The 18,495-nt window shown below is 32.5% G+C and overlaps 1 protein-coding gene across 6 annotated transcripts in view; it reads left to right on the forward strand.

The window, feature by feature from the left end:
- CLOCK (clock circadian regulator) overlaps window positions 1-18,495 on the forward strand; it is a 107,881-nt gene that overhangs the window by 51,671 nt on the left and 37,715 nt on the right. For all 6 annotated transcript variants that reach the window (XM_079153763.1, XM_079153768.1, XM_079153765.1 and 3 more), the window contains 5 exons: window positions 590-738; window positions 3,566-3,657; window positions 9,271-9,360; window positions 15,035-15,155; window positions 18,368-18,481. In XM_079153763.1, coding sequence (XP_079009889.1) covers window positions 590-738; window positions 3,566-3,657; window positions 9,271-9,360; window positions 15,035-15,155; window positions 18,368-18,481 — 566 coding nt within the window. The remainder of the gene's footprint in view (window positions 1-589; window positions 739-3,565; window positions 3,658-9,270; window positions 9,361-15,034; window positions 15,156-18,367; window positions 18,482-18,495) is intronic.

An 18,495-nucleotide genomic window follows, 5' to 3' on the forward strand; every position in this document is an offset into this window, starting at 1 on the left:
CTTATACCTTAATGTTTAGGTGAAAAATTTGGGCTCACATCTTAATGGAGAGACAAATGCAAAATGTTTACAACTTTATATTGGAAGCTGAAACTTTGAAGTATAGATTACTCACCATTGTGGGTAAGCCTGGGATTAGAGAAAGTTTCATTTTTAGACTTGTGTGTATAATTTAAAACTGTCATTAGGTGGGTAATTTTTTCTTATTCAGTAGTTTGTAATAATTTATATTTACATATTCCATGTACTTCCATAAAATATATCTCATTAAATATTTATAATTTTGTAAGTTTACTATCCTTTGGAATATTAGAGCAACTCAAACTTGCAATGTGACTGCAGTTTTCTTATTGGTATTTTCATACAAAACATGTTTGTCAAATGTTAGATATATCAAAGCTTCTTTAGTGGTAAACAGCAATAAAAAATTGTTGCATAAATTAACCTATGTTGTTGGTAGCCTAGGAAATAAATATTTATTATTGTTTATATTTACAGAAATACATGTTATGTTGCATGCAGATTGAGTGTTTAAATTGTTTGTGTAATAGATTGTTTTAAAAATACTGCTTATTTCTTTTCTCATCAGAGTATCTAGAAACAAATCTGAAAAGAAACGAAGAGATCAATTTAATGTTCTTATTAAAGAATTGGGATCCATGCTTCCCGGTAATGCTAGAAAGATGGACAAATCTACTGTTCTGCAGAAGAGCATTGATTTTTTACGAAAACATAAAGGTAAATTTTTAATTTGTAAAACAGGTTTTTTTTGTTTTATTTTGTTTTTTAAATAAGACTCTCCCTTAAAGTGTAATGAGTTAGAATCTTGGCACAGACAAGTAAGATTGGATCCTCCCTCAGCTTTTTTCAAAGAGTTTTTTGTTGTTTTGTTGTTGTTGTTGTTACTGTTTTTTGAGAAGAGATCTTGTAGCGTTGCCCAGACTAACTTCAAACTAGCAATCCTTCTGCTTAGCCTCTGGAGTAGGTTGGATTATAGATATGCGCCCCCATGACTGGCCTCTCCCTCATTGTTTTTGTTTTTGTTTTGTTTTGTTTTGCTCTCATTTTAAGAGAAAGAAACCAATCATCTTTAAAGACAGATTTCCTAGTGTGTTCTTTCTTTCCCCCAATAAACAATTATTTAGGGCATACAATATCCTAAATCCTTATGATGCAGAGTAACATTCTTGGCCCTCAATTAACTGAAGCCAGGGGAGACAAACATTAAGTAGATAATTATAATACAAATGACTATAATATGCATAATGCTTAAAAACTGTAAATACATAATGGTAGCACAAAGAAAAGAATATATCAGGGAAAACTTTAATTAATTTTCAACAGAGCCTTTTAGGTTAAGTAAGGAAAATGCATTTCACACCAAAGAAGATAGCATGTGCGAAAGAGAAGCAAGGAGACTTCATTGTAACTGGAGCTTGATTGTGTTGGAATGTTATGGGTGATTTGAAAGAAGAGAAAGGGTTAGATCAAATAAGGGCCTTATAAGTTATTTTAAAAGGTAATTTCAATTTATAACTGGGAAATAAACACTATATTTTAAAATAAAGTGACTCTTTGTTAATTAAAATCACCTTGAGTAAACAGTTCATGAAAAGAAAATTTGAAGGGGTCTGGGGTTTGCAGCTCAGCATTTGAACACTTCACTTTGCCTAGCATGTGCAGGACCTGGGATTACAACCCTGGCACCAAAGTGGGGGCGCAGGGAATTTGAGAATGTCAAGTGCTTTGGTAGCAGATATACTAAATTTAAAAAATGATAAAAGGCTATTTCCTTTTTCAGATTGAAATGAAACTGCAGAACTTTAGGAGAGATAATAAGTAGGTCTCTTTTTACTTCTCCCTAGTTCACTTGGACTGGTTACTAGACTGGTTTATACTTTACCGCTCTTCGAAATTATTTTTGTTAATTTCACTAAAGATGTTACCCATCCATCCCCAATAAATCAAAAGTTTTTTCTTATGCCTCATTCTCTTATATGTCTGTAAACCTAAATTTGGATCTAAATTTGACTTTCTTTTCCCTTGGCTTCATTAAATTGTGCTGCTTCTTCCCTTTCTAAATTAAAACTATTTCCCTATTTCTTTTTCTTTAAATGGGATGTTTCTCAAAGGCTATCCTTCTGCTCTTAATATCTCTACATTTTTCCTTGGTTGTTTCATTCTATAGGTTTAACTATAGCATCTCTATTAACCATTTTGTCCTGTTGTCCCAGATGTGGAACATCTATAAATGCTTAAATATAGTCTTACATATTACATACAATTATACTCTTATTATATAATAATATAATATTTACTAATAATATTATGTTTAAGTTCTGAATTATGATTTCCAACCTAATTTAACCCATGTCAGTTTCACTGAAATATTTACAGAATTGAAAACTTGAGACTTAATGGGTTAAATTACCAAATCTTTAGATACAAAGTATTCAACCTTGTATTTTCAGATAACTTCTAGATACTTCTTTTGCATAGACTACTCAAACTCAGTGCATCTAAAACTGAATTCTTTTTCCTTTTGTCAAGTTGCTTCTTTCTCTTAACTTGCCTTTTCCATTTCTATCCCACCATTTGTTTTTAGTCAGCCAGGACTCAAACTTGAAAATGCTTTTGGATTTTTTTTTTTTAAATATACCTCAGCACGGTATCAGAGTTGCCACATTTTGTTGATTTGTGTATAAATGTGTTAGAATTGCTTACCTTCATTTTTATTGCCACCATTGTCATTACATTTTACTTTTATAAACAGTATTCTTAGTAACCTCAGCACCCCTTCATAGATAGCACCCCTTCATAGATGGCACCCTCATAAAATCAGTTCCTTAGACACTGTAGGAGTTCAATCGATAGTTACTGAATGAAATGACTCAAAATGGATGCCTTTCCCTCTGACAGTAGAGAATTAGTTTGAGCATTAAGTAAATCAATTTTTTTCCCTCCTAAGTTGAATATGTAATTCTCAAAAAATAAAATTTACATTAAGGGGGAATTCTTAAATACTTAGCCCTGTGAAATTGATTGGTTGTTAAACTTCACTGGATTTGCTTATAAATTTATGACCTTTTTGCTAAATGTATGTAGTTGATATGAATTTTAAAGGCATGACTGTATTCCATAGGATTAGTAGCCATGCTTCTTAATTACTTTCCATATTCTAGTATATGCCTCCCAAGTGAGTAGCTGGAATTATAAGCCTGCACCACTGTGCTGCTTGTTCTTATACTTGTTTGGTCATTGTGTTAAACAGGATGTAATCTCAGGCCTGCCTATTATCCATAAAGGCTATCAGAGTTCCTTAGGAAAAAAAAAAAAAAAACATTGACTGATATTACCAAAAGACCAAATCCAAGGCGATAACTTCCCACATTAATGCAAATATTTCATCACACCAGAACTAGGCCTCTTGATATAGAGACCAATAAATGTTATTACCTGTCATTCTCATCTTTTATTATAGTAGGAGGAGAGAATGCAACTGGTAGGATTTTTGTACTCCACCAAGTGATTGGAGGATGCCACTAATGTGTCAATCTGTTCACAGAAATCACTGCACAGTCAGATGCTAGTGAAATTCGACAGGACTGGAAACCTACATTCCTTAGTAATGAAGAGTTTACACAATTAATGTTAGAGGTATGTCCAGATTTAATTTTTGAAAAGTTTTATTTTCCTCAACAAAGAAATCATAGGGAGTGGTTAATTGTTATATAGTTTTAGAAGTGTTGTTAATATTGGAAGATCCTAATTCGGTGTAAATATAATAAGCTATGTATTCAATTAAAAAGTCTGTACTGAGTTCTCACCAACTACATCTAAAAAAGAATAGGATTATTATTCATCATGTTAGATATTATATGGAATGTGTTTGTTTTAGTCCATTTGAATTGCTGTGCCAAAATACTATAAACGGGTAGCTTGTGAACAATGGAAATTTATTTTTCACAGTTTTAAAGACTGGTAATTCAAGATCAAGGCACTCTCATACTTGAAGTCTGATGAGAGCTCTTGATTCCTTATTCATAGATTGTTCTTTTTTCTTTTCTTATATATATCTATCTATTTATTTTTTGGTACTGGGGATTGAACCCAGGGGTGCCTAACCACTGAGCAACATCCCAATCCCATCCCCAGCCCTTTTTATTTTTTATTTTGAGACAGATCCCCACTAAGTCACTGAGGCCGACTTTGAACTTGGTATCCTCCTGCCACAGCCTCTGGAGCTGCTGGGATTATATGCATGTGCCACCATGCCTGGCTTGTTGTCTTTTTTCCTGTGACTTTATGTGACAGCAGGGGCAAAGAATCTCTCTAGGGCCTCTTTTATAAGGACACTAATCAAGCCCAACCTTCAAATATACTCATATTGTAAATTAGGTTTCCACATAGGAATTTTTCAGAGGGACCCAAACATTCAGTTTATAGCAGTGTCCTACTGGGCAGTAGGCTATTTTTTTAACCCTAAATTAAAATTTGCCTAAAATAACACAAAATAATAATAAAAGAAGAATTTTGAAAAATATAAATAGAAAAAATAAAAAGTGAAATTTAAGTAGAAACTTGAAATGAACAGATGTTCTTCTGTGACAGTTATTTGAAGAACAATTCAGAGCACTTTTGCTTATAATAACAGAACTTAATACCTCATACAACCAGTGATAATACCACAGAATTTTGAATTACTTACATTTATCGATTTTACTTTTCTACTTTTTAATCCTTCCCCATGGAGAATAACATAGGTAGGTGTCATCTGGGTACACAAAATATACAGAGATTAGTATCGAATTTCTATGAAAATTTATAATAGGAAAGAGTTGGTTTACTTTGAAGATAAAGTTAAGGACAAGAAAACTACATAAAGTAGATACAGAATGCAAAAAAGTAGTTGAGGTGAGCATATAGAGGTTGTTAAATAATGTACTCGCCTCTCTCCTTTGTTTGGGTTTATTATTTTAGATATTAAGCATTTATCTCTATAACATGTGTATGTAATGTCTGTGTCTCAAATATCTTCATTTATTTACTAAAGTCTGAAGCAAGGTATTTTGCGAACTAGAGATTTTTTCTGCATATACTTTAAGTGGAACAGTTAATTTCTGGACTAAGTCTTTGTGTATTGTCTTATGAAAATTTGTTGGAATATAAATATATTGCAAACACTTAAACCTGTTCTTTGAAACTGAAAAATAGCAAAGCACTTTGCACATATTAACTAGTTGAATCCTCACAACAATCCTATAAAGTAGGCTGTAATATTTATGTGTCATAATAAATAATATTATGAAGTAGATGTTAATATCTTTTTCACTTCCAGATAAGGAAATCAAGTACAAAGGCATTATGAAATGTGCCTAAAATCACACAACTAGTAGCTGACTCAGCTGAGATTCATTGCACCCTTAGTCACTGTGGACATTACCACCAAATTTTTCTTTTTAGTGAAAGTCAACCATGGCAAGGAACTTGTAACTGTGTAACCAGCAATTAGTTCTTTAAGTTAGTATACACTTAACTTACAAACCATAGTTCCCAATTTTGTTTGTTTTTACTCTGAAAAGGAGTTTTATGTTGTCCAAAAATATGTCATACATGCTAATGTAATGTGGGTATATACATGCTAATGTCTACAACTGAAAAAGAAATAACTTTTTAAATTTTATTTTATGATAATATCCTCAGTGCAAGTATTTAATGTGTTAGTTAATAGTGTTAATCATAAACTGTTTACTTACCTTGCTTTGTTGGCTCGAAAAATTTCTTATAAGTTAAAAAATTCATTTAATATCTACTCTCATTTATTAACATTCTTAATGTTTACCAGTAAGCTAAATTAAAAGATTACTTTCAAATATTTCTTCATAATGGAAAGATTTATCAGTTGTCAATAGGTAAGCATTAAAGAAAAAATAAACCCAAGATAATTAACGTTTGTTACAGTAGCAAACATATATATTAAGAATTTTGAAAATATAATGTAATTCTCTCATGATTATCATCCTAGATTTTAGTATACATTCCTAAAAAATGTTATTTATTTTTAATGTCAAGCATTTTTATTTTTAATATGTACAGCTATTAAGTAAATATACATTCTAACATTAATATGACAGAATGAAGGATATGTGTATGTATATGTATTTTACTGACTCCAGATAGTTAATTTTACTTGTCCAAAGTCTTTCCAGATTTGTTGGTTAACTATGAAAAATTTTGATTCATAACTTAAATAGAGCTGGCTCTGTTGGGGTGAAGTTCATTTGGCCAGAATATAACCTAGTTTTATTATCTTCTTGGCCAGTAATGTTGATCAGATTACAGATAAGGTCACATACTATTTTCAGCAGAATTTCAGATGTAGGCTTTATCTTGGAATGTCAGAGCTTGTAGAAGAAGAGATTAGATCATTTAGTTCAATCTTTTCATTTTTAAAGATGCTCTGAGATATCACAGCTTGTCCACAGTCAGATAGTTAATTAATGAAAGAACTGTAACTAAGGTCTTAAAATTCACTTAAAGCGTACATGCTTTCTGTCTGTCTCTCTCCCATCCCTCATTGCCCCTCTTCCCTTCTCCCTTTTGTCTGTTGACTGAGAATTATTTCCTGTTGCCCTTGGAGGACTGGGAGTAGGCAAGGCAATCAGGACAGTTTAACCTGATCAGTTCTCTACAAAATCAACTCTGTGAAGTAATCTCCCATTTATATATTTCTTGTCTCTTGGCAACTGTCAGGTCTCTCCAGAAATCTACAAGGAAAGGGCTAGTGCTCCCTGTCAGCTTCATCTTTGCTGTACATCCACAAGGATCTTCTGTTTGCTTCCCTAGAATTTGCATTCTAATCTTCCCCCAACTAAATAGTCTCTGTTGGGGGTCAAGTAAATATCAAATAGGAAAACAAATGGTTTTAAGTATGAGCTCTGACCCTTTTTTCGTACAATGTGGGGGAGCCTTCATAGTCTTCATTCTGGAGATGAGCATGTTCTCTGCCTTATTGTCTTGCGTCTCTCTGATCATTCTCAGGGACCCTTTAGTTTTTGGTATACACCTACCTCGTGGGAAGTTATGTCCCTTACTTAAAAGGTATGTGGACCCAGAGTCCTGTGTGTCAAGACTTTGGCAAGGTGCCATTAGAGGCTTTTCTTTTCTTAGTCTCTGCCTACTTTGAAAGAGAAAAAATTCAGGCTTTAGATCTAGAAGTGGGATTAAGTTATTAGGAGCTCTGATTTCAATTCATTCTCTTCATAGAAGAGAGCTATACTTCAATCAATTTCTAGCAAATGACCTAATAGCAAATAGATATATCATAGTAAATGTTGATTTGTTCTCAAAGGTAACACAGTCTATCTTCACATGAGAAAAAGCACAGTTTTCTTCTTAACATCATTTTGGCCCTTACTAAAAGTAACAATAATAAGATGATTACTAATAGTGGAATAATACTGTATTATTTTATTAAAATTTTTAAAATAATTTATAAATTGGCTTAAATTACAAGATTTCTATCCCCCTTTCCAATTAACTAAATATGGGTTTGCCTTAGCCATTCTAGAAGATAGGGATCTACTCAAAATAAGTATTCTCTGCTGTCCAGATTTCTCTCCCAAGAGCAGAGGAGGTGGAGGAGTGTGTCTGTTTCTGTATATTCAGCAGTTACTTAGAACTAGAGGTTGCTTTCATTCCCAGGTCCATAAGTTATATACTATCAGTAGTTTTTACTTGTACTATATGTTAGGTGCTTCAAATATGAAAGATGACTTAAGATATTCATCATTCCTACCAAAGATTACTATCCTGTGAGAACACTCTTTAATTAAAAAGAAATTATTTTTAACTTCTCCACTGGACCTCTCTTTTCCTTAGCCTACAGATATCCTGGTTACTGTTTTGTTGTTTAAATGCATTCCCTGATACTTAATCCTCTTAAAACTATTGTTCTTTCTTCCTTTCTTCCCCTTTCAAGTTCATGAATGAGCCTGTTTTGTTAGCTTCTCATTACCCACTCCTTCTAAACTCATCATTGTCTAACTTATTTTCTTATTGACATAACTTTTGACTATCACCAAAATTCATTTCCTTATTCCTTGCCCTATTTGATATCACCCATTTATCCTTGGTCAACTTTTTTTTTCTAGTTGTCCTAGAGACTGAACCTAGGGGTTTGTGCATGCTGGGCAAGCACTCTTATCACTAAGCTGTCTCTAGCTTTTTATTTTTTATCTTGAGACAGAATCTTGCTAAGTTGTCCAGACTGGCCTTGAATTTGACATCCTCCTATCTTAGCATCCCAAGTAGCTGGGGTTACATGATATGCCACTGTGTCTGGCTTTTATCTACTTCTTTAATGACAGTGTATTCTCATCTTCTCATCCCTTTATGCAGGTCATTCTTCCTGATGATTTGTTTTTGGCACGCTTCTGTCTTTTGAAGATCTCATTTCTGTTCCTAGAATTCTCAAATGAAAATACTTTGGAAAATAGGAAATGTAGGATTGCTTTATTGTTAAGTCTTGTACCCTCTGGTCTAACATCTCTCCAAAAGAAGTTCTCATTTCTCAGTGCTCACCTAATCTTTTCTTCTCTTTTCCTCTTGTTAGAATTTCTTTCATAGTCTCATGAATATTTTCCCTAATTATTCCAAAAGCCACTGACTCACTTCTCTGTTCCCTCTAAATCCATTTTATATACTTCTAGACTACTCTCTTCAAAGCATAATTCCCTAAAATGTGTTGACTTCCCATTGTGTATAGAATTAAGTCTTTGTGTAATCTGGTATTCAAGGCCTTTGATGAGTTGGCTTCAACCTAGTTTTTCAGTTTAACTACTACTCCCTTCATTTTATTACCTATGTATCTCCCTACATTTCAGTCATACATTTTTCTCTGTTAACATACATATCCAAAATAATAATGATATGTTCTCTTTTGGCTAAAGATGTATTATTGGTGGTATATACACTTTGGAGATGTTAGCATTTTAAGCCATATTGTATATACAGTTGGATTGTGTAATGTATGTAGTGATAAAGGCAGAACATTAGTCCTTATGTGTAGAAATAGGCTGTTCAGTAGGTAAAGTGATTTCCCCTCCTGAATCATTTAAAGATATATAAAAAATAAGTTTTAAGGTACTATAAAGGGGAAAGGGTAGGACAGTACTATGGATATTTCCATAATATGTTCCTAATTATTTATCTTGTTTCTGTCCTGTAAAATACTTTTTTCATTTAACTGACCATTATGTTTAATTTCAGGCTCTTGATGGTTTTTTTTTAGCAATCATGACAGATGGAAGTATAATATATGTGTCAGAGAGTGTAACTTCATTACTTGAGCATTTACCAGTGAGTATAAAAATCCTACAGTCTCTCTCTTATTTCATGTCAATTTTAAATACCCTAAAGCACCCGGAAGTAGACTTGAGAGCAGTGTTGAACAGTGATTAGGGGGTGAGGATAAAGGTTTTGAGTATATCTTTGCTGTGTTCTATCAAATGAGTCATGACTAATCTGTGGTAACTTAATATCAACTGCATTTGAACCTCTGTTGTTTTTCCCTTCCTTATTCTAATGCTAATTTTTCAGTATTTCATTTTTGGTCAGTCTGATGAAGGTGATAAAGCCCTAGAATATTTTTAGAATAATCAGTTTTCTGCTGAGATGTTACAGTTAGGCAAACTCATAAATGATTTTCTCAAAAGAATGACTTATAAAAACATACTGAAAATAGTGGGTATAGAACTTTTTGCTGTGACAAATTAATAAGTGGCCATACTCAGTTCATTATCAATATGACCAAAGGTATAAAGAATTCAAAAAAAGTGTGTAATTGTGATAAGGGAAGTGAATACCTAAATTGTGTTTGCTTTTTCATTCAGCATGTATTTTTTATACATCTCTTCTGTGCCAAACACTTGTTAAGTGTTCTATTGCAGTTGATGGTATTTAAAATGAATTTGCAGTTTTTATTCAATAGTTGTTATCTAAGATGAGTCTGAGATATAAATATTCTAACATTATTAATAAATTACTCTTAAAATGTCTTTCTTTTGAAAATTTTTAACAATGCATATAAACTGCTCTGCAAATATCTCTTTTAAGAGATATCTAAAAGCAGTATTTCTTTCCCTTTGATGACCGTACTGCTTCATACTTCATACAGAGAATGGACTCTACACTTACAGCCAGGCACTGAGTGATGTACTGATATCTTTGGTTCACACAGAAAATGACTAGATTTTTTACTGCTTTTCTAGGGACTTTCTTTCCAATAAGCTCAAATAGTAGGCAATGAACCCAACATCTAAAAAATGGTCTGAGCAAAGCATGAGATAACAGCATGTGAGTCAACTAGCATGGACATAGAGAAGGGTAGACCATGTGGATATTATGGGCAATTTTTAAAAAAAATTTGCATAGCAAGAAAACCCAGGGAAAGAATCCCCTTGTATGAATAAGCTATGATGTAAGTAATTGAGAATAAGTATAATTATATATTTTACATAATAAATAGTACATGTAAGTATATACTTTTAAGCCATGTAGAATTGTATTGATTTTTCCTTCATTTGTGTAACTATATAATAACCTTTTATTTAGTCATGAGAGCATCTTTAACAAAAGCCTGCTTCTCAGTGGTGTCCTTGTACTCCATTCAGAATTAGACGCCTCTGGTCTCTGTCTTTTCACCTTCTACATACTTAAGTAAACTCTCATTTTCTTTACTTGGATTGTTAGGGTAGTTGTAAGATTCGTAGAAGTTCTAGTTGGTTTTTCAAAGAGACACTTGGTGATTATTTACCAAGTGGATGAAAATGAGTAGGCCACTTGATGTGCCTGTTTTTGAAAAAAACCTCTTCTTAATGACTCATTGGTGGTGGGTCTTTTCTGAGGGAAGTTTAATTACATTTTGAAATAAACAACATGTGACAGATCTAATTAGAATCAAGAGTTTGATCTTCAACATCTCACATTTCAATAAAAACTCTTCCAGTTTCCTTATGGAATGTTAACTTTTTAATTTTAGAATCATTTTTATGTTTACAGAAAAATTGAGAAGTTAATAGGGAGTTCCCATCTGTCCCAAACTCAGGTTCTTTTGCTGTTAGTATCTTCTGGATTTTGCTTTTGTTCGTGTTATCCAAAAATGTAGATTGATAGATGAATTTTTAGACAAGGGAGATTGTTGCTGATCCAGTGGACCCAATTCTTTCCATACTGAATTGTAATATACTTTATTACAGTTTTTTTGCTACTTCCTAGTTACTGTGGATATTTTCCCTTGTATCACTGATATTGCTGAATTAAGTTTCTCGATGGTTTGAAAGCATAGACACAGCTTATTTTGAGAATACTAATACTTGTTTAAGATTCAACACAAGAAAATGATTTTCTGTTTTGTATTGTCATTAATAATTGAACTATAACAGGTGCCAAAAAAAAGTTTTAAAATTATATCCTTTCTTTGTATTTTAATATGCATACCTATTTTGTCTGAAGGGGAATTTTGGCTTTTGCCCAGCAGAGGAGAAACTTTAGCAAATCCCTAAATTTGGCTTTAGCATTTATTATTCAGTACTATTGAAAAATTAAAACTTTCCACTTTAATGAGTGGACAGTATGACTTAAAAATTTTTCAATTTAAATTTTAAATCTGATTTAAAGTTATAAGATTCTATGTAGAGGTCCTACCAAAAACCTGTTTTCTTTATCTCATACTTGAAAAATAAGTAATTTCATTATAATTAGGTGCACTTAACCTGTTATGACTAATAATCAGGCATAAATGGTTTTATTCATTTTGAGGTTAGAAACAAAATATAAGAAATATTTTTTTCCTGCTCTTTCTGTTAACAAGATGGTAGAGTCACACACTTCAGTGCCAGAAGGATTTTAGAGATCATTAACCCCCAGTCCTTTATTGGTAAAAAACATGAAACCCAGGAAAACTGGACTTAATTGTACAGTAATAGAGTGGAAGTGCCAGAAATACCAGGTCTAGTGTCTTACTCTACTATATACTTAAAATTTATAAAATTTACTATTTAAGGGTGATATTCTCATGCTTGCTGAAATGTGTTCCTGAGAAAGAATTTATTAGATTTTTAGCCATGTAACATAGAAGCTGATTACCCACACTGTAATCAGATAGAATCCAGGACTAAAAATTCCACTATTGGGAGAAAGCTCAGTCGGTAGAGTGCTTGCCTTGTAAGCACAAGGCCCTGGGTTCGATCCCCAGCACCCCCCAAAAAAAAAAAAAAAAAAAAAATTCCACTATTAAGAAACTGATATTCCTCTCATTAGCTACTTTCTATAACTCAGTAGTTTATTTTTTAAATTTTTTATTTCTTGTAATATTGGGGATTGAACCCAAGTGTGCTTTACTACTAAACTACATTCCTAGTCCTTTTTTTATTTTTTATTTTAAGACAGGGTCTTGATAAGTTGCTGAGTCTGGACTCCAATCTTTGACCTTTCTGATTCTGTCTCTTGAATTGTTGGGATTACAGGCGTGTGCCACCATGCCTGGCCATACTCAGTAGTTTAGAAAAAAAAAAAAAAAAAAAAACAGTGTGTTTTAGGAAAGTTAATAGAGTCTTTGGTATAAGATATAGTATGCAGAAATATAATTTCATATTCTTTCAATAATTATGTGGTGGTAGCAAAGGCTAATTTGAGAGGGTTGAAATTTTTGACATTTATGCCTGTGAGAAACATAAATGTTTAAAAATTGGTTATATACAAAATACATTTGACATTTTTCAAAGGAGCTTTCCCTCCCTCCTAAGCAGCTGTTATGTATGGGAGTCATTTGTTTAACTGGCCCTTATCTACCAAAGGGAAAATATAATTGGCAGTGCTTATAATTTCCACTAAACGGTAGCATTGACCTAAGGTAGAAACATGTCATATAACTAAATCATCTATACATTTACTATTTATTAAGATGGTTTAGGAATATGGAAGGATCCAGTTAGCTACTGTTTCCTTTTCTTCCCTTGGCATGGTATTTGGAAACCTAGCAGATTTCATAGTAACATCAAGTGTGATTAACCTCATGTTGAAACTTGAGCTACAGCAGTTGATAGAAAATTTGACACTCTTCATAAATTGGCAGGAGAGGCAGAGTGGGAGAGAAGCATTGCTTGTGACCCTACTCAATTCTAGCCATTCATAATTATTTCTCTGTGAATAGGAAGCATCCTATGAATTTATAGATAGAAAAGCAAGGGTAAAAATAGATTGAATCACAATTTACTGAACTATAGAAGATATAAGAAGACTAAACAATAGTAGAAAACTGTAATCATTCTCAAAATGAAAAATTTTATTCCAAATTGATCTTATTTTTCTATCAAGACTTTAAAAAATTCATATCAATGCCAATATCTTTGATATGTTATTGTCAATACAAATTTCTAGCATTTCTGTTATTCAAGCATGTATTTTTAGTTTATTCCTTCAGTTCTAGGACTTTTCAGATCTGTAGAGTAATTCCTTATTAAAATATAGATAACCATTTAGGTATGGTTACCCCCTTAAACCATTATTAAGAAATCTGTTAAATCCCAAATAACTTATTATGCTAATAGCTGTTAAATGCAAGGGACAGGGTTTAGTGTTCCTTGATTGGACAGGAGAAAGAGAAAGGTATAAGATATGAGGCCCTTTTGTTCTTTATGGGGCAACAGGACATAAACATTGAAATAACAAATACTTGTAATGAGAAATGAATAATTAACATCATTAATGGCAAGGAAATCCTATGTAATAAGTACTAAAGAAATTTTATTCTTTTTATTGTGGATTTTGGTGTTAAGGGGGTGCTTTTTTAAAAGAAATAATTTGAACTGATCTTTGAAAAATGGAGAATTACAGATATATGGTGGTAGGGAAAGGCCATTTCACTTTATGGCATGAACTTTGAGGGCTAGAGAAAAGAGAAGGAATGTGGATGTATGGCTCATGTGGTGAATAGTAAAGCACTCCTCCCCAGCTTACCACCATTTCCAGTGGCTCTTTTGCTCTTTTTTGGTTGTTGTTATTGTTGATTTTATTTTTAAGCAACAGAACTCTTCAAAAAAAGTGTTTATAGATGTATAAAATTACAAACAAAATAAATGCATAATGACTTTGATTGAATACAGACCTGCCTTCATGTTTTCTTCTTCCCCATCTCTCCATCCCTGCCTCCTCAGTCCTTGAGATACCCACCTCAGTATCCCTAGGATTCTTAAGGACAATTGAAAATACAGAGAAATCAAATAGAATGGACTAGATTTAGTAGAAAATGTGAAGTCACTGGAGTTTGGTTGTCATTGGTACTTAATGATAGAATTATCCTATTCATATTATCATATTCATCTTTAATTTCATAGCCATCCCATACTGTAGGCACCTTGATGTTTCTCAAATTATTGTTGATTAAGGAATCATAATTAAAGCCATATATTAGCAAGAATTAAAATGTTTAACATATTAGTTGCTCTTTTAGGGCAGGACTTTTTGACAGATTCCCAGAAAAGATGGAATAAAAACAAAAGGGCACATTGAACATCTGAAATGACACCTGAGTCAGATCGCCTTTTCATTTAACCAGACACTGGTCCTTTGTAGTCATGTCTACCACCATCATTTAGCATAGGTTTGAATAGATGGTAAGGCTATATTTTGTAGCCAGATTTTTGATTACCTTTCTTAGTCCTATTGTATTTTAAAATGTTCAAACTTAGCGAAACTCAGCTGTGCAAATAATACACCAGGCTTTTAGGTCATATTAATCATAGATCTGATAATACTGATGTCAGAGGCATGATTATAATGTTAACTTTCTTCCAACTTTTCAATCTTGTTTTTTTTTTAAGGTATATTCTGTTACTTGACATTTGTTGGTTTTCTTAGATAATTGAAAGTTAATCATTCATACTCCTCTTTTGTTTGATAGTGATTTTACATTTTCAAAATAAATGCTTCTTGAGTCATTAAACTATTTTATTTTTTAAAATTTCTTTTTCAGTCTGATCTTGTGGATCAAAGTATATTTAATTTTATCCCAGAGGGGGAACATTCAGAGTTTTATAAAATACTCTCTACCCATCTTTTGGAAAGTGATTCATTAACTCCTGAATACTTAAAAAGTAAGTAGTAACTGTTAAGAACAAACTGAAATATTATATTTGATAGCCTTATCCTTTACTTTTGCAAGTTTGTGAAAAATAGACATGTTTAATAATTTAAAATACAGTATTATTCCATATACCCTCTTGAATGCTTTTTAAATAATATGTATATATATGTATAATAGAATTGTTTTCATATTTAAATCTGAAATTTATTCCAAAGTATACTGAAATTTCATCTTGTCTGTCATAATAAATCTGACCACAACTATGCCATAAAACTGTTTTATACAGTAATGGAAATCTGACAAAATCTTTTTAATTTTGAATAAAATCACGTTGGTATTTATTGGTAGATAATTAAACCTCGTTTTCTTCATTGTTAACTAGGCATTCACATTGTGAGGGGCAAAATCTGCAAATTTGTTAAGATTATTAAATTAAAAGAAAAATTATTTACTTTTTAAATTAAACCAAATTAACTAACCTTTTATTGGGTGTATGTAATGTGCTAGGCATTTGTGCTTTATCAAAAAGAACCAAAATAGTGAAAAACAGTTCTTGCCATCAAAAACCACAAAATATTTTGGTATAATCAGACATTTCTACTAGATTCATTAGGGAAATAAGCTTGACCAGTGCACAGCATTTTTTCCACTGTTACCCAGTATAAAATTCAAAATTGTTGTATCACTGTATCTGGCCAGAAGATATTAGATATCTTCTTTAATTATTTTTCATGATTTTTAAATGTTGCCTTATTTGGTAATTGTGACCTCAGTCTTCTTAGAGCTTCTTTGTATTTAAATCCTGAAATTCTATATATTAATGATTGTCTAAAAATTAAAATATATTTCTGTGTATCTTTTGATAAGCATGGATAGCTTTTCAGGGAAGAATTCATTTGAAGCCTAACTGTAATTGTTTATGATCAAGTTTGCCTGACAATGACCAGTAGGTCATTATAATCTAATATTTAGGAGAAAATTTGGACTGGATCTAATAGATGTAGAAGCAAATTATGTTCCTATAAATAATATTTGAGGTAATGAAATGAACAATATTGCTTGAGGTAAAAACATAAAGCAAGAGTAGAAAAATTAGAAAGGGACCCTGAGAGAGATAAAGAGGGTTATCTTTATCAAAGAGACAAAGGAGAAGGAGTTGGCTTCAGAGACCCTCACAAGGACAGAATTAGCCAGAGAACTGAATCAAAATCTCTGGCATAAAGGTAGAGATGATAGGCTCCTGTTTCTAAGATCAGAGATAAGGACAGCAGTACTACTTTTCAGTATAGTAAAGTCTTAATTAAGTGGCTTGTTAATCCCCTGTTAGTGGCTTGTTAATCCCCTGTTAAGCATCAAATATGCAAGTTCTTCCCCAGGGGGGGAAAAAGTGTTTAACACAAGTTAAAACACAGGGGACATTACTTGGAAAGTTCAGTAGGTCATTTTTGGTCATAATGAAGATGGTACAAATGATGTGATTTATATCTAGAAAGGGAAATAAGGATAGAATTATAAAAAGCCTGATATTTCATTCTATAGAGTTTTTATTTTTTACAGTGGAGAGCAAGTAAAGGAGATTTGGGTGGTTTTATAATCAAGGGTAGGAGGGAAGTCACTTGGATAGAAAATTTTGAAAAGGACCATACTCAGGACAAAAAAAGAAAACTGTATTATTGTTGTAATTGAAGTAAGGATGAAGAAGGAAGTATAGGACTGTTAAGTAGGCAAACTTGGTGGACTCAGTGTTATGTACTGGTGACCAAGCTGGGGAGGGTTTTGGGAAGACGGTGATACTTAAGTTTTTAAACCTCTTGAGTTAGATGGTAAAACCATCTAATTTGATAACAGAAGAGCATAAGTTTGATGAGGTAAGTGAAGGAAAGTGTTACTAGTCCTCGAGATTTGAAGCAATGTGATGAAAGAAGTATTAGTCCAAGTATAGTAGGAAAAGGTACATCAGAGGCACGAGAGTGAAGGCACAATGAATAAATGTTTCAGCTACCTAGGTGCAGGGCAATTCGTGACTACTGGGTTGATGGTCCTAAGTGTTAGTTGGAAAAAGTGATTTATGAGAGTTTCCTTGGTGAAATAAAGAGCAGGGCCTGGTGAAACATTATATTAGCTTTGGGATATGTATAGGTAGAGAAGAGACCAAATTGATATGTAGAGGAAGTAGGGATATGGTTTCCAACTTTGGAAATAAGCATACATAAGGCAAAAGGACAGCTAACTTATGAAGAAACAGGATAAATTCACTTTCAAATACTTTGAGTTTAAATTTACTGATGGGACATCAAGTGGAAATGTCCTGAAAGCAAATAATGATGAGATTTTGTCTTATATAAAATGTTAGTTTTGGGGAGAGACATGGAGCAGTAAATAAGATTTCCAAGACCAGTTGGTTTATAGGGGATCTCAAAAGACGAGGATCAAAAGAACCTTTGTGAAATCCCCTAGTTTTTGAAGATTTGTTTAACAGAAAACAGAGGAATAGTTGATAAGGGAGGAAGGCAGGTTCATGTTACAAGAATGAGGAAGTGTGAAATGAGGAAAATCTATTGAAGTTGACAATACAAATGTTGCTAAGCTTTAGAAGAGTAGAGGTATATGGGTACAAGCCATGGTGCATGAGGTAAAGGGAAGTGAATGTGTGAAAACAGGATTCCTTACTGAAAGGAAAGGAGATCTGTGACACTAAAAAGATGAAAAACTCTTTGAAATGGAAGACCTGATTATATTTAAAATTATAGAAATTAAGGACCCATGACCTTTGGTTATTAGATATCTTCTTTAATCATTTTTTCATGATTTTTAAATGTTGCCTTATTTGGTAATAGTGACATCAGTCATCTTCGAGCTTCTTCATGTTTGAATCCTTAAATTCTCTAATGTATTAACAACTATCCAAAAATAACATGTGGTGTAGACCTGGTCTTTAGAAGATAGGAACAGCTGTTCAAGGAAGAAGTAGAAACATTAGCTTTAGACTGGGAAGCAAAATCTTTCTTTGAAATTGAGTGAAAAATGAGAAAGGACAGATAAAAACAGAGAACAGTAAGTTGTTTGTGCAAGGTGAGATCATCTCCTAAAGGCACTTTACTTTTATGGACTAAATAATATGTCATTGGAGACTTCTGTTGAAAATGTGAACTTATTCAGCTTTGTAATCTTATTTCATGTGATATATCACAGATACATGACTTTTTTAATCATTTATTTCAGCAAAAAATCAGTTAGAGTTCTGTTGTCACATGCTTCGAGGAACAATAGATCCAAAGGAGCCATCTACCTATGAATATGTGAGATTTATAGGAAATTTCAAATCTTTAAACAGTGGTGAGTTAAATGCT

The sequence above is a fragment of the Sciurus vulgaris genome (assembly GCF_902686455.1).
Source record: "Sciurus vulgaris genome assembly, chromosome: 9".
Lineage (NCBI taxonomy): Eukaryota > Metazoa > Chordata > Mammalia > Rodentia > Sciuridae > Sciurus > Sciurus vulgaris.